Genomic DNA, 16354 nt, shown 5'->3' on the forward strand with positions numbered 1-16354 from the left:
TGATCCCTATTCTGGTGTTCCTTCGGTTTGCTCCGTTTCAGGCAGCTGCTTTACCCACGCCTCAGCTGCCCGAGGTGAGGATTATCATTGCAAGGCAGAGCAGAGGTGTGACCCACGCTGGTATTTTCACCATCATGGTTATTTCAGGTCTGTGCAGAGTACACTGAGAGGTAATAAACAGAGGCTTTTTCTGTGTATCTCTTTCTATGCTCTTGCTCCAAGTCTGTTGCTTTATTTTTTTGGCTAGGCCTGTGGGTGGGGTTTTTTTCCTTCCCCCAAATCCCTCTGCTTTCCCTTCACTTGAGTCCTCAATTCCCTTCCCTACCTATTCTTATTTTCTTTTCTGCCAGAAGTATGCTTTCTACAAGCTGTCTCCAAATTTGCCACACAACTTTTCACCTGTAGTCTCTTGCCCAAGCAGTCTCTCATCTTTGTTTTCTGCACATAATCCTGACTCATATGCTGCTAAACTCTCTCCAACTGTGTGTTTATGATTTGAAGACTGTATGGGCACCAACGCATTTATTTGGGCACCATTGTACCTTTTCTTCCCTCCTGTGGATGGGAAGCCCCCCTGTGAGCACCATTCAAAGCACTGTGGAGGTGTCTTGTTTCTGCAATAGTGCCTTGACTGTTTCTTGTCTAAGCTTTTTCCAACTTTTTTTCACCCTTAGGTGGCTGCTGTAACACTGCACTACACCCAAGAACATCCCCTTCCAAAGCCAAGCTGTTGTGATCAAGGCGTGGCCTTGCTCAGTGTCTTTTTCTCCACTCAAGATTATCTCTGTGATGTTTTGCTTTCATACAGTCCTTTGTCTCCTGCGCCGAACAGGCCTGGAAGCGCCTTAGCCAGATGGCTCTACTTTGCTAAACATTCCTGTTTTGCTTGTGAGTGCAAAACAACGACCATGCAGCTGCAGAAAAATGTGTTCTTTGGCCTTCCCCCCTTTGCGGTGCCTCTCTGGCAGGAGGGGAGGGATTGGGGGGGGTAGGGGGGGGAATGTGCTCCTTTACTGCCAGCTTTTAAGACACTAAGAAGGAAAAGATGAAATCACCCCAGCTGCCCTCCCCTTGCTCACTGCAAGCCTTTGTGCAAAACGCCAGCACCTGCGTTGGCTGAGCCACAGAGCTACACTGAGATGCAAGCAGAGGAGGAGAAAAGCTTTTGTTGTCTCCTTCCCTGTTTTTTATCTCAAAATCCACCCCAGAGGGGAGCTGCAGGCCCTACACATTCCTTAACAGCCACATGCCTGCCTGACCACGGTAGGCTCTTGTGAAAATACCACACCTGGGGAAGGCAGCTGTATCCTGCAGCAGGATCAAAACCCACTGCTCCATCTCCTCTGCCCTGTTTTTTGGGCAGGAGTGTCCCCTTCCCTGTTCCCTCAGTGCTGCACACTGTGTGTGACAGTGACAGGAGTGAAGCTGTGGGAACCTGTGACCCTGCACAGGAGGACAGAACAGTGCAGGACAGGGAAATTCATTGCCAGGGAATCTTTCTTCAGTGGGGGGATGCTGTCAGAGTCGACCTGTGATTATCTAGAGCACTATCATCATCATCAAAGACTTTTAATAAGTACTAAGCACTTTTAATAAATACTAAACATTTTCAGTACCTTTCCTGCCCTCCCAGGCGCCTTGTACTAGAAGGATTCCAACTAGTTTGTGGATTTTTTTCCCCCTAAAATAATTCAATTTGATTACAACTGTCTGCAGCCCTAGAGCTTTTACAAAATTGCCTACAGCTTTGGGTTTTAACTGTACAGTGCAGCTTGCAGTTTAAACCAGATCATGTAGACATATTGCTACTGTTTCCAAGGAGTAGCTGTAAAATTTGCATGTCAAGAGATTTACTGTTTCCACCCTGTATCCAGAGCAATGCCACGTGTTCTTGTTAGAAACATGAAACCTGTTGTGCTTCTGTTTTGAATACATCTGGTCACAGAAACTCAATTCCAGAGGCTACTTTGTTAACTTTCTCACCCTACACCAACTGCTCTTTTCCCTATTTCACCACATTTTTTACTTAAAGTGAACGCTTTTTTATTTAATAAGCACTGCTTCTGTGCTGCTTAACAGCTACCTGACACATATGGTACAAACCACAATATTATTACCTTTTTTTATTACCTTTGTCACACTGTGCATGTTATACACTGAAATCAGCTTCTGCCGGTATGTTCTTGATCCTGCTGGCTGAGCGATCGCAGCATCTTTGTCACCAAATTCTGTTTTAATATTGGCCTGCAGCTCCAAACTTCAGCTCTGATTATATTTAGGCCTTGCCTCTGGTGTTGTCGCCCCAAGTTTTTGGCGAGTTTTTTCCTTTTCCATTTTTACCTCAACTTTTGCATTTGTTTTTATAAAGACTTTTATACATTTTTGGCCCACAGTCCACCTGGCTCTGGGACAATTTAAGCCTGTTTCCATTTCGTCCCGTGTCTAATCACCAGCAGGCTGGGGAGCTCCTTCCCCTCGCCTCACTCTTTCCTCCCTAAATCTTTGTATTCTGCTGCTGCTGCTTCTGCTTCTTGTGCTTTGAAAAACAAATCAAGTATTCCCTGAGAAGCTTCTTACCTTTAGATCTGGTTATCCCTGAACGTGTATGCGAGGGGGGTTATTTTGGTTTGATGGGATCGCTCGAGCAGGACCCTTGCTCTTCTGCCTTGAAGTTTCCATTCAGCCGGTGGCGTGCCCGGTGTGAGGGGACAGTCGCTGCCGTTTTCAGCTTGACCTGGTGGATTTGCACGGGCAGCGGTGCCAAGTAGAACTATCCCGTCACCATTGCAGAATCAAAACATCTAATTAACATGGGTCTCTCACTTGCGACTTCTAGAGCCACACACAAACCTTTCACCTGCAGCACACAGAAGTATTGTGTGATGAAGCACTCATCTGTTAGGCAGCGGTGTCACACTTCCTGCAGTCCCACATACAATCCTTGTCTTTACGCTTGAGCTGCTTTTTACTTCTGGATTTTTTTCCCTTTTACATCTCCAGTAAAAATATGGACTTTTAGAAGCGATGAGGTGATGTCCTTTAACCACAATTTTCCGCTTTGTTGCTGGTTCACTTTACCAAAGGTACATGTCTAAAGATCACCAGAAAAACTTACTTTGTGGCCTTCCAGACATCACCTTTGATTTCTTTATTCTTTATCAGCTTCCTAATAATTTTTTCTCTGTACTTTTCCCAAGTGTCAGCCTACACCAACCTCCCAGATGATCTCTGTTGCTGTCCCTGTAACACCTACCCTTAAGGCTAACCCAGTTAGGTTTATCTTTTTGAACCATTTCCCCTTTTCCAAGGGGTATTCTGGTCATCTGTGCACTATAAAACCCATTTTTATATCAGTTCCTAGCAAGTGAATAAAAATACACTTAAATATACCAAAATTTGCCCTGTTCTGGAGCAAACATATCACAGAGATGCCACTGGAGCTGACAGAAATTTGGAGCAGGGCAATGTGGACTAAGCAGCCTCTACAGGCTGCTGCTTTTCTAGAGACACTCTAATTTGAAATAGATCTTTATTGCTAACGAGGAAGATGCTATTGTCACTGGGAGACCAGTGGCTGGAAGTTGTGATTTTTTTTTCCATAGCACTTTCAGCATTACAGTAGTGATTTATTTTACCCAAAGCAGGTGAGTGGAAATGAAGGCTGCCCTAAGCAAGGAGAAGCTGAAGTCCACCAGCTCAGTGTTTCACACTGGGACAACACACCTCTCCCAAAGCCACGCGTCCCCACAGTTAACACCCGGCAGCCAGAATTTGCTAAATTCCTTTGCCCTCTGAGCCAAACACCTTTTTGGATTAAAAGTGGTAAGCAGCAGGCTGCAGCACGGAGCATGCAGCAGCTATTCCCCTCGCCCGGGCAGGTAATAACTTATTGTCAGTAACACCTCCGCAAAAGCTCATTTTTGGCTGCCACGCGTGCACCATACACCCCTGCGATCAGCAGCATGCCCGCACATTCAGCAGCCTGACGAGTCTGGCCTCCGTGCTGGTCCTGCAGCTGCAGGAGAGCAGCGCCATGCCAGTGAGCCTTGCTGGGAAGACAGAAAACCTTTGGGTTGAGCAGGAATTTAATGCATTTTTGGCGGTGGCTCTTGCTTGAAGTGTACGGTCAGCTCTACTGCTGGCTTGCTTGTCTCTCCATGGGAAATCTTGTCGACTGGCTTTGCTTCGAGATGTGTCAGTCACAGCTCAGGCTCCTGCTCAAAATATCTACCTTGTGATGTTGGAGGAGGCCTGAAGAGTCAGATGCGTTTCCTTGGAGGATGGGTAAAACACTTGACTCCCGTTTTGCAGAGAAGGTGTGTGAAATTCCTTGCGTTTGATCATCACGGTGTATGAAAACACCCAAAGCAGGGCTGTGCAGCAGGAGAACAGAGCTGCGCGCTGTGCCCATCACCGTAAACTCATGCAGTGGTGGTGCCGCAACCCTGCAGAGTGCTGAAGAGGCCGAGTCCCCGCTCCCTTCTCAGGCCAGCTGCTTTTGGTGAAGTATGCTGCTCCCCAGCACACTCACAGATGAAGGGGAGGCAGTTGGGACTGACAGATTATTCACTTTAGGCTGTCTTGAATGGCACAGAGCATTTACAGCAGGCATTATTTCAGAACAGCTTATTCCGCAACACTGAAATGACCGATTTTCCTTCATGGGTGAGACCTGAAGGTACAACCTGCATCTGCCGAGATCTTTTCAGCTCCCTTCCAGCTGTTCTCTGCAATGCTGTGATAAAACACTTCTAACAGTGCTCCGCTCCACGTTCACTAATGGTCTGTACCCCACGAGCTTAGTAAAACTCTGCTTCGTGACATCTGCTATTAACCCTTGCAGGGGGCTGCAACAGGACAACCAAGCATGCCAGAGAGCATGGACAACCAAAGAGCCAGGCTTTACTGTTTTCTCTGCTTGCTCAGTAATACAAAGATTTCCTAACTGAAAGCAGCGATTGCCTTCCCCAAGCCTCCTCTCCCCTTTCCAATTTGCAACCATAGCACAACCATCCCTGCAGCTGGGACAGTAACTGCACACTTGGACAAATTCCCCATTTGCAAAGTACTGAATGGAGCAGGAGCTGGTTTTATTTCTGTTGCTGTTTCAGTGCAATTTAGCAGCTTTCCACAGATGACCGTTGGGCATCCCTACAGCAGCATTTAAATAAGCAGGAGTTATTTCACCAAACCACAGTTCCATGATGGTTACCAAAGGTAGCAAGCAGAGCCCCTTGGAAAATACAAGGGTAGACAACTTAAGTTTCCTCGGGTATCGGCACGGATTTAGTCACGCTGCTGGAAGCCAAGTGGGTTAATCAATCTCTTGCTCAGTTGCTTCCCCATCACTGTGATTTTCCTGCAACAGCTCCTTGCAGGTTATCTGTCCACAGAGCTGGGCTAGGAGATGGGCAACCAAGCAGGATCCTCTGGGCTGACGCATCCTCACCCCCAGGCTCCATCCTATGGTTGTTGCAGCTTGCACGTGGCCCCCAGGCCACATCAAACCCTTGCTTGGGAGTTTCTATCAAAACTTGCAGAGTCTTGTGCAAGCATCCGGGTTGGCGCTTTAGTAAAAGAAATCGGCATATGAAGAGCTCATGCTCCTGCTAATGCTGCTTGGCTGAAGCTGCCGCTCAGCTGGCCTAGGATCAGGTAGGAGCAAAGGGCCAACATCTTCCTAAAAGCAGAAAGGCCAAGCTCTCCCTGCCAGACTGACTGCATGAAGCGGGAGCTCAGAGCACTTGCTAGCCCAAACATCTCCTGATGGCTTCATCCCCACACAGCGCACAGCAGTCCTGACCCAACTCCTACCATGCAGCATCTCGCCACCATCACATACCAACCTGGAGCCAACTCGCCTAAAGGCAGTTCAGTGCCTCAAGGCCAGAGGTCTTGGATCTAACGGCATAAAAGGATTCAGGGTACGTGTGTGTGTCTGATTTTGAGCTTACTGTCCCCAAAACTAAACCCTCTTACATCTGTGAAACTGATCAAGGGAGCAGCGCCAGGGGCATGGCTGTAACAGCTTCTCTGCTCTGCAGTGAGCGCTTCTGACAAGGCAACCAGCTCCAGGTCCCTTCATCTGTAAAAACGACTCATGCCGGAAGGAAACGCAGCAGGAACCATCACAGCCACCCTTTTGGCAATGAGACGCCGACATCTGCAATTGGTTTTAAACGTTTTCAGGATGCTCAGTGAGTTAACGGGACTTTTTAGAGGCCCTGTTTTTCCTTTATCAGAAAAAACGGTCTATCTGGTTGGAACCAAAAACTCTGTGGGTTGCAGGAATGCAGCAATAGCCAGCGTAAGTTACTACTGGCTTAAGCCTGCCTTGGGCACCCTAAATCCATCTCTGCAGAGGAATCCCTTCTCCTGAGCCTCTCCTGCCACATGGCCTCTTTGGCTATCAGCTCCCGTACCAGGGAGGGTTGATCCTGGGCAAAAGATTTTTCCACACACCAAGGTCTGCTGTGGACCTGAGGCTTCTTGAGAAAATGTTAAAATCTGAACATGTTAAACACAAGCAGACAGAGCGCAACATCTGGTATTGCTGTATTCCCTGACCTTGTTCACAGAAATTGCTGATCCATTTCTGAAAACACTTTCCTAGAAAGAAACCAGACTTAGGCAGACACCTGGCCTGGAAATTTTCTGTTTGACTGGTTCAGGTTTGGGGACATTTTCAGCAATAAAGAGAAACAGGGACGCAAGTGATGCATCTGCTCCTCCTTGCCTGTGCCTTTGATAGTGCGCACAGCCTCAGCACAAGAAGGGCTCCCAGCGGTGGAAATGGCTTCTAATGCGCTCTTTCCTGCCGAGCTACATTAACTCCCTGCCATGTTCACAAGCCTGCCCAGAAGATGTATTTAAATGCCTTACGGGACCAAGACTGGGAGAAAAAAACCCCAACATACTCAAAACCTTTAGTATTCTTGGTGGAAATCTGCTGTCCTCCCTGCTTAGGCTTTGCTGTAATGTTAGGCAGGAGTGACCACAGGTCACCTCTCCTCACTTACGTAAAAAGGCTCCCACAAACCACCTTCGCACAGAAGCCTCTGTTAATTACCGCTTTTTTGTTTCATGTTTACAGTTTTTTGTATTTTAACACCCTTCAGGAGAAGATGTGTTGCAAAGATCTTCCAGGAACACCGGCCACATCCTGAGGAGCCACAACTGCCTGCAGACCTGTGCTGATCTAGAAGGTGACTGAAAAGCAACCACATCTTGGTACAGGTGCAGGTAAGCAAGTACCACGTGGCAAACAGCACAAGGGGAGCAGAGGAAGCAGATCTGGTCCAAGACTGGTGTCAGATATGCTCCTTGCGGTGACATTTGTGGGAAGCTGAACCTCAAGGTGACACACTCACAGCGGGAGACCTCAAGGTCTTGCGCATAAACTGCTCACAGCTCTCCACACGCAGTTTAACTGATCTAGCTTCAGAAAATGCAAAGGTTGCCATGCTGCAAACCCACCTTTTCAGAGCTTTTGGGCAATTCTGAAAACACGCCTAAAACCTCTGAATACTCCCTTCCTGACATTTATAGGACACTAACAGGGCAAGTTCTCACCCCCCTAGAACATTTAACACAAAAGGCTCAAATAAGTAGGGGAGAGACTTTCTCATCTCTCCTCTACCCACATGTTCACCATTCCCATTCCCTCCAGCCAGTTTTCCAACTTTCAGCCAAAAGATTCAAGCTCCCCAAACAGACTTCCCTGCCCTGACACACTTCGATTCATGTGGCTGTTCAAAGGCTCCACCAATTTCTTCCTTTCCGATTCAAAGTGATCGATAAATAAATCACGGTCCTTGCAGAGCACAGCTCCGGTGTCGCACACTCATGTTCCCAGCAGGGTCTGACACTGCCCATCCTCAGAGGGAAAACGCATCAGGTTCACGCACCAACTTGGCAAATATTTGGCCTCATTTACATACAAACTCGCATCCATTTAATGAAACTATTTAACTGCTACAAACCATCATGTACCCGCTCAACATTCTGGCTCAAAAATGACTTTTGCGAGAAGAGCACCCACACGACCTTCTGCAGAGGTTTAACAAACACACCTTGAGACCCGCTGGGGGGGTGTTTCCGTGCAGATGAGCCTTTCGGAGATCTCGAGAGCGCCCATCGCCAAACCACTGGGCCCAAGTGTGAGGCCGGGAAGGGAAGCGGCTGAGGACGAGTTGCTGCTGGATGTCGTACAAGCAGATATATACATATGCATATATTAAGGGTGAGAATATTTTTTTTTTTTAACAAAACATCAGAGAAAAGTGTTTTATTGTTACTAAAAAAAACCCAAACAAACAATGCTCTAGTGTTTTAGGCCATGGATTCTCTAGCTCAGATTCATGGCGTGGAACACATGTTAACAGGGAAAGTGTCTTGTGGACATCTCCCCTCCAGCCACAACCAGACACCCTCCTCCCTTCCCCTTGGTGATCAAGTAACATCCTTATGCGAGTACAGCAATTGTTTACATGTAAAAGTAAGATTAGGAAAGTATTTAATGTATTTGTAGCCTTTTTTTTCTTGTTGTTTTTCCTGGTTTTTTTTTGTTTGTTTTGTTTTGTTTTTTTAAAAAAGAAGTGATTTAGCAGCTGGGAAGTAAAAGACAGCATCATGTGAGCAGCTAGTGCTGCACAGACCACCAGCATATGCTCCACAGGTTACTCGCGGTCCACGGACCACAGTTCACAAACTACATTTTAGGGCTTCACAAACTTTGCAGACTGTATCATGGTAGATGCTTCTTCACAGTGAGAGCCAGCAGGTCATCTTTGGTTGTTGAAGAGAGACACACAAGAGACTTAATGCACTCAGCAGCAGCTCAGTTTGGAGGACTGCACGGCATCAGGGCGTGGTTGAGGTCCCTTTGGGCACACAGAAAACACTTGCTCCGACAGCACTGCAAAGCGACCACTGTTAATCTGTACCCGGGCTGCACTCCGACTTCAGACACCGTCATGGGGTAAGCAGAGCTGGGAAGAGCACCACAGCACTTGTTCCACCTCTTGACTCATGTAGGGCGTTTTTGTTTTCACCCCTATGGGTCTTTTGGGTTCCATAGCAAAGGCAAGGCAACCAGCAGATGTGAAGGGCAGCAGTGGCGGAAGCTGGGTGGCAACGGGTGCACAAGCCACGGTGAAGGGCTGTCGGTTCTCTGCTCGAGCGGCTGCGACCTCTGCAGCTACCAGGGTCCCAAGTGCCCAGGACAACACCACTGATTGAAGTCACGTGAGACAGACCACGGCCGTGCAGCTGGAAAAACCGAGCTGGGATCAGACACCGACCAGCCCCTGAGGTCGTCTCCCAGCCTTGCGGCAATGTGCTGGGAACCAAACACACCTACATGGTACAGCAGCCCAGCCAGCTGCTCATCGGCCATTAAGTTCTCTCTGCAGAAAAGGTCTCCCAAGCAGCAACCCCCCCTTTTTTTTTTTTTTTTTTTTTTTTTTTTTTTTTTTTTAAAACAACAATTGCTCTCACCCCTCTTTTTTTGGTAGACACACATACATACACACACTATATGTACACAATTTGGAACCGAGGATCTACACAATGAAAAGGAAGCCAGCACCGCTCAGAAATGGTGCACACATTCAGCAGCTGTCAAAGGAGAAGTCGTTTTACTTTCTTTTAAACTTGCAATGTTTGTCTTTATTTTGTTCTTTATATTTTGAAAGTGAAAAGAAATAGTATTGAGTCAATTTCTTTTTTTCTTTTTTTAAATATTTGTTCTATGTATTTACAAGCCTTAAAGTTGCTCTAAAGGTTCTGAAAGTATCACTAGTACTTTTTCCCCAGGGTAGCACTGTTTTGAATGAGTTATTTTTGGAGCACTCTGGTCCGCAGCGGTTTTCTCAAATGCATTTCCTTCCGTTCCAAGGTTATGTATGTTTTGATTACTATTTTCTTTTTAAATTTCTGAAGCAAGCTGAGAGGCAGGCAGAAAAATCTGATGACAATTTACAAAAAAAATTGATCTCTTCCTCATCTAGCTTACCCCAACCCCCTTGAAAGTTTTGTCTATTTATCATGCTTTGAAACAAAACTGAGGTGCATATGAAGGGGAGGGAAATTTATTTCTCTGCTTTTGTTCTATTATACAATTTGTTTACAGAAACTGCAAATTTAAAAATTACACTGGCATTTGCAGTCCTTAAAATAATAAATTAAAAGTTTTCAACTTTTTTTTTTGCTAAACAGATTTGTTTTGCTTTGTGTTTTTGTAAGTATGAGTCCTTGTTTAAAAAGAAAAGAAAAAAAAAGATTAAAACAGAAAATATTTTCTATAAATAATACATGTATTTTGGTTTAGTGCTCCCGCCCTCAGGTTTGAAGTTTACTTTTTTTTTTTTCAAGTACCTTTTTTCCTCCATGATCAACCTTTGTGTTTATCTATTTTTACCTCTCCCACTCGTGCATGTGTGGGGAAAGGGGGGGTCTGCGCGAGAATTGGCCTTGCTGCACTGTGATTGGCGAAGACGTGAAACTTTTTAAAAAAATACTTAAATTGTTTCTTTTTTTTTTTCCTCTGTATTTTAAGTTTTAATTATCCTCCGACTCCTCTTCGGCCTCCCGTAGCCATGTGAAGAATGCTGTGACAGATTTTAGCGCTACTCCTTTCCCGTTCTGCTCCGCTGGGTCCTTGCTGCTTTCCCACTTGTAGAAGGCATCCTCTGATATTACCTCCTCATCATACAGGCAATCAAAAAACATCCGCAACAAATCTGCAATAATGGAATAACGGGAGAGAACAGCTGTTAGTACTGTGCAGTTTAAGTCAGCGGACAAAGACACGGTTACGGATAAAGGGATTAACATGACCTTTAATGCAAGAGATGCAGATACAAGTAAAAGGAAGGTCTGTTACTGAGTTATTGCTTCCTGGCTGGTTACACACAGCTGAGAGGGAAAGCAGATCCCTCTGATGCTGTCAGATAACACATGCTCCACAGAAAAGGAAAAGCTGGGAAAGCAGCCGTGGGAATGTATTATCTAGGGATTGGCTGGCAAGCAGAATCCACAGCAGCCCGTCCTCCTTTCGCTGGACCGCACGACCTGGCAGCCTGGCTCCTCTCCGACACCCGATTTTTCAGGGGTCAGCAGGAGGGATAACGAACAACTGGTGCCTTAAAGCTAAGGACAACCAAGTTGGGTGTTTTGGGGCACCCTCTGATTCTGTGCTGCAGACTCCCTGGGAATACCTGTTTCTTTGGCAACTCCCTCACCTCTTTTCCAACAACAGTGTTCTGCAGTGTCTCTGGGACAAGACTCGTTGGCTGTCCAACTCATTTTATTCCAAGTACACAGACATCTGTGGTGCAGCAATGCAATTACAACGCCCGGTGCTCTCACATGTCCAGGTATTGTAAACTCAACAGATTATTTTTTACCAATCTTTTTCCCCCCTGTCTCTTTTTATCAGCAGAGGTTTGTCCTTCCTTCTGCATGGCTGCTTACAGGAGCAACCAAGAAAAAAGCTGGCCTCTGGCCAAGCATTTGGGGACCTCCACTGCTCTAGAAGTTGGAATCTGGCTGAGCAGAAACCCCTGTATGCTGTTTTCTCTCATCTGCTATGCACAAAGGTAAGGAAAAGCACATCCTCTTCCAGTCTCTACCACTAGACTTTACTCTCGCAGAAACAACCTTTCTTTACACTGTCAGGGTTCAAATTCCCAGCACAGAGGCAACACTTACTAGGAGGCTGATCAAGTTTTACTATAGATGCTTGTAGTGCATAAAGTGCTTGTAGTTCCTTCTCTGTGTCTGAGTCTAGGTACTTGAGTAAGATCGGCACTCTCTGTTTGATAACAGCAGTGTCCACGCAGAAGCTAGAAGAGTCCGCTGAGGGGAAGAGAAGGAAACAGGGTCAGCTTTGGTACACGGCAGCAGGGGCAGATCTTTTGTCGCCTTTATTTATTCAAATAGAAATCACAGATACAGGTTAGCCTGGAGAGAAAAGAGGACGCGAAACAACAGGAAGCACTTCTGATCAACAGCTTTTTCTGGAAGTCTTGGTTCTTCCAGTTCCCCAAATTCAACCAGTGTATGCAGCGACCCTGGCCCTAACCAGCCCGCTGACACATGCAGAAGAATTACAACCTTACTTTGCAGTCCAAACCGTTGTGTTTTCACAGACAACTGGATGTCCAAAGTGCATACAATGGCTAGGGCTAAAATTTCAGTTATATAGAAGGTTTTCAGAAAATTGTATCTTTTTTTTTTCCCTAAAAATACTAAGGCAGAAACAGAATCAGAAGCTGCATATGACACAGGAAATCAGGAATATATAAAAAATACACATTAGAAGTCCATCAGCAACATGGATAAATTATTTAGTGGCTTTTAAGTAGATCATACAACACAATTAAGTGATATTTTGAAAACAAAAGGAAAAAAACCCTCAATTAGAGGCAAGGTCAAAACATAAACCAGAAGAAGATGTTCCTGATACACATCAGGGAACCCTTAAACATTTGTAATCAAATCCTGTGTCGTTTCACCATTAACACTAGGTGGCATCAGAAAGGTTCTATTCCTAGGGAGAAGAAAGGAGCTGGGCTGTCTTTTCCCCTGAAACAAGATGAAGTTCAGACCATTCTCTCCACCAACCAAGACTCGTACAGCTAGAGCAGAACCGGGTGCTCTATGAGTACAATTTTTTGCCTTGCCAGATGCCAACAGTAAAGTTAAAGAAAACAAAGTGGACTGACCAGATGTTTCTGGCTGCAGTGCTTTATTCAAGTCCCCCTGAGGGTCTGAGGCTCACATGTCTGACTTGGGAACCCACCCTTTCCTCCATTTCCAGCCGACTGCCATGCTATTCAAGTAATCCACATAAACCATCCTTCCAAAATTGCAACTTTGGATGTAAAACTATTAACAAGACAGAGATGCAGGCTGGCTTCTCTTCTGCAACCCACGCTTCCAACTTGCACGTGCCAATCTGCAATGGTAAAGCACCCACGCGTACTTGCTGACACAGGAGCGGAAATGCTAATTATCTTAATAACGTCTAGCGCATTTCCACCTTCACCAGAAAAATCAATGAACAATCTGGCATTACTCAGAGTTGTCTGAAACGTCTGCTTGCACAAGGTCACGGGGACACGCCAGGGCTTTGAGAACACCGTAACCTGCAAAGCGGCTGGCTGTCACAGGGACATCCCACTCTCAAGCACTAGAATTTAGTACGGTACAAAAGTCTTAGTGTGTGATAAAAAACAGCCTCAGGGGAGGGAAAAGTGATATAAACCCGAAAAATATAAAATAATTCTTTGCGCGTTTGGTTTGTATGGTGTTTACGTTGCAAGTTACTCACCTATAATAGCTGCTTTACAAACTGCTGTCATTAAAGCTCTAAGGAATGTAGGTGAACTCATCTGGCTTTCATCTAGATTAGCCTGAAATCAAGAGTAAATGGACCAGTTAAAAACATGCTGCTGTGTGAGAGCAACTGCTTCCAAATTCCACTGCTGAATTTGGCAGCAAGATCAAGTTCAGCAAAAGCTGCTGCAGTAGAAATCCAGTTCACCCCTCTGCAAAAACTCAGCTTTCCCATTCACTTCTTGAAACCAGCTCAGGTATGTCAACATGCAACAACAGTTCTCTACTCCCACAACTAGTCATTTGTCTTGAGAAACAAACCAAGCCAACAACGCAATGCCCTTATATGTTTTTTAAGAGTTTTAGGCTTTTTCAACAAATTCTACAGCATGCTCCTTGGGTGGAGATTTGTTTGCTTTGTTGAAGAAATTCAGAGAATGGCTATGTAACTTGTCCAAGACTACAAAGAGCCTGTGGGAGTCCCCAGATTTTCAGTGCTGCTTTCGTTCCACTCTCGACTTCTCTAATGGCAGTAGAAAAATGACATTTCTAACACATTGCTCCAGCAATAGAAATAACGAAAATGAAGCTGACCAAGATTTAGCTGTAAGCACAAATCTAAATGAATCAGGCTGGGTATAATTTCAGACACTAGATTAAATATCTTACTTAAAGGATGCAGGCAGAGATAGCGGGTAAAAGATCAGCAGGTTGACAAGGCTTTTTTTTTTTTTAATTCCCTCTTTTTTCTTTTTCTGTATTTTCTCTTACAGTGCCTGGTCCAATGCACTGGGAAAGGTACATGTGCCCTCAGTGACTGCCCAGGATGTTTTTGCAGCATGGCGGGGCATGCAATTGGGCAGGGGGGAATTTGCATAGATCATGTTGCAAAAGAAGTAAGAAGCTTTTATCCCATATTTTGGGAAGAAAGAATGTAGCACTGTACCCTGTCTAAAATGTAGTAAATAGCCAGAAGCAGTGCATTCAGTGTCAAAAAGTCTACAGTATTTAAAAGGCAGTTACACAGTTGTACCTTAATATGGCTAAAATTCTTTCTTCCTAAAGCTTACTATGAAATAACCAACTGATTATATTTTAGATTTTAATTCTTTGGAAGTGTTGATTGCACAGACCTTATCATCTTAGTGTCCCACGCCTAGTGAGGAGCCTGCAGAGATGCTCCTTTAGATGAGAAAATATTTACAAAAGCAGTTAATGAACTGTGTGCAGGGAGGGTGAAAATAGTCTTTGTACCTCTACCCAGTCAAAGATTTGTTCATCATTCGCCTTGTCCTCAACAATGAGTTTTTCTAGCTGCTTGTTCAGCTCTTCTGCAGAGAGTTCTTTCTCTGAAAGTGCTTCTGAGGAACCGGAACAGTCAGACTCCGTGAAGTCCAACTTCTGCAACATCAGAAACGATGATGAGAATTAGTTAAATATACTTTCCTATGCTGAATTACACTAAATTGAGGCAGCGAGCTACACTTCATTCTGCTTACTGGCATCTTTCAACTGCTAAGTTATCATTACAACGATTTATATACTTTTTCTGTTCCAAAGATTATAAAGCATTTTACAAACATGTGGGAACTACATTATCCAGCAAAGACAACCAGGCATCTCAGAGCAACTCCAGCCCCACACAATATCAGCGTGCACAAAATAAAGTGCATGTTGCTCAACTAAAACGACAGGGAGCTGTAATGCAATTACCAGAGCTGGCGTTCACTCAAAGGAATTGCAGCTAATGCCCCAATTCATTGTAAAATGCGACAGAGGATCTACAGTCCCCTCATCAAGCCCCAGGCCTTGGTAATCCATTTCATTTCCTGTGGCGCAGCACTTCCTAAGTGCTAAAACCAGGCAGCAGATCACTTGGAGCTCGAAAAGGAGACCTCCAGCTTCTTCCTTAGGAGCACTGCCAGCAAGAGCTGCAAGGTGCCCTCCATCAGGCCTGGCTCCTCTTGGCTGTGAAAGCCTCTGGGATCATAATGCAAGGTGGGATGAGTGAATAATTGCTACCATTTATTCTGGCCCTTCTGCAGATCGTCTGTCCTTGCTGCAAAACTTATTCTTGAGTTCATTCCTCCCAGTTGGAGAAAGAGATCTCCTGGAGGAAGCCAGCTGACAGGAGATGTGTGCTGGGATGGGAGGGGACAAGCCTGTCCTCCCAGTGTTTCAGAAAGGCAGTGCTGCAATAATCTAACCCCACTTGGTGAGGGAGACACTTCACCCCACATCCCATACCAACTATACATAAGAATGGGATGGAAGAGGATGAACAAATGGGACGTAGGGCCAAAAATCAGTGTGCCAAAATCATTAAGCAGATGCTTGCTCTGAACTCACTTGTTCCATGAGAAAGGTATGTACATCCTCCCCTTCGGCTAAGTAGTCCTTCCAACTGAGGCCAGACTCCCTCCATAAGGCTCCCACTTTCTTATGGCTCTAAAACACAAACAGTTTGCTCATTTTCAAGACTTGAGAGACAACCAGGGAAGCTTACACAAGCCGGAGTGGTGCAGCTGTGTCAGGAGAAATAAAGAACCGTTCAGCCACCAAACAAAATGCCTAGCAATGAAGTGAAAACTTCTGGAAATCCCGTGCAAGAGAAATCATATATGCAATCCTGCCACAGGTATACACATCTTGTCAAGTGGTCAAACGCCACAGTGATGGGTAATAAACAAGGCATAACGTGACACATGGGGTTTGCAACAACTTCAGCCAGAGATTACCTACAAAAAGTGACACATCTGAACAAGGCACAGTTTCCCATGGCCATGACACAGAGCTGGCAGTTAGATGACTTAGATTCTTCTCCTGACTCTGTCATTAACTTACTCCGTGACTCATTCTCCCCCCCGCTTTGACACTGAGGCACCAGCAAATCAGCTACTTTTAGAAAATAATTATTTACATGGCTGTTTTCTGTGCAGAGGTCAAGCCTCAAATTCAGGTATGTAATACCAAGTTCACTCTTCAATTCCTAGAATTTACTGCAAACCTTGAG

At 45.3% G+C, this 16354-nt stretch overlaps 1 protein-coding gene across 23 annotated transcripts in view; it reads right to left on the reverse strand.

Annotated features, from left to right (window-relative positions):
• Positions 1–8272: 8272 nt before the first annotated feature.
• EIF4G3 (eukaryotic translation initiation factor 4 gamma 3) overlaps positions 8273–16354 on the reverse strand; it is a 150482-nt gene continuing 142400 nt past the window's right edge. For 22 of the 23 annotated variants that reach the window (XM_030017828.2, XM_030017829.2, XM_041124153.1 and 19 more), the window contains 5 exons: positions 15691–15789; positions 14596–14742; positions 13337–13418; positions 11713–11859; positions 8273–10742 (listed from right to left, as the gene is read on the reverse strand). In XM_030017828.2, the coding sequence (XP_029873688.1) occupies positions 10561–10742; positions 11713–11859; positions 13337–13418; positions 14596–14742; positions 15691–15789 (657 nt within the window). In that variant the 3' untranslated portion in view covers positions 8273–10560. Of the gene's footprint in view, positions 10743–11712; positions 11860–13336; positions 13419–14595; positions 14743–15690; positions 15790–16354 lie in introns of those variants that run through there. The other variant, XR_005932617.1, reaches the window with a different exon arrangement.

The sequence above is a fragment of the Aquila chrysaetos genome, chromosome 6 (genome assembly GCF_900496995.4).
Source record: "Aquila chrysaetos chrysaetos chromosome 6, bAquChr1.4, whole genome shotgun sequence".
NCBI lineage: Eukaryota > Metazoa > Chordata > Aves > Accipitriformes > Accipitridae > Aquila > Aquila chrysaetos.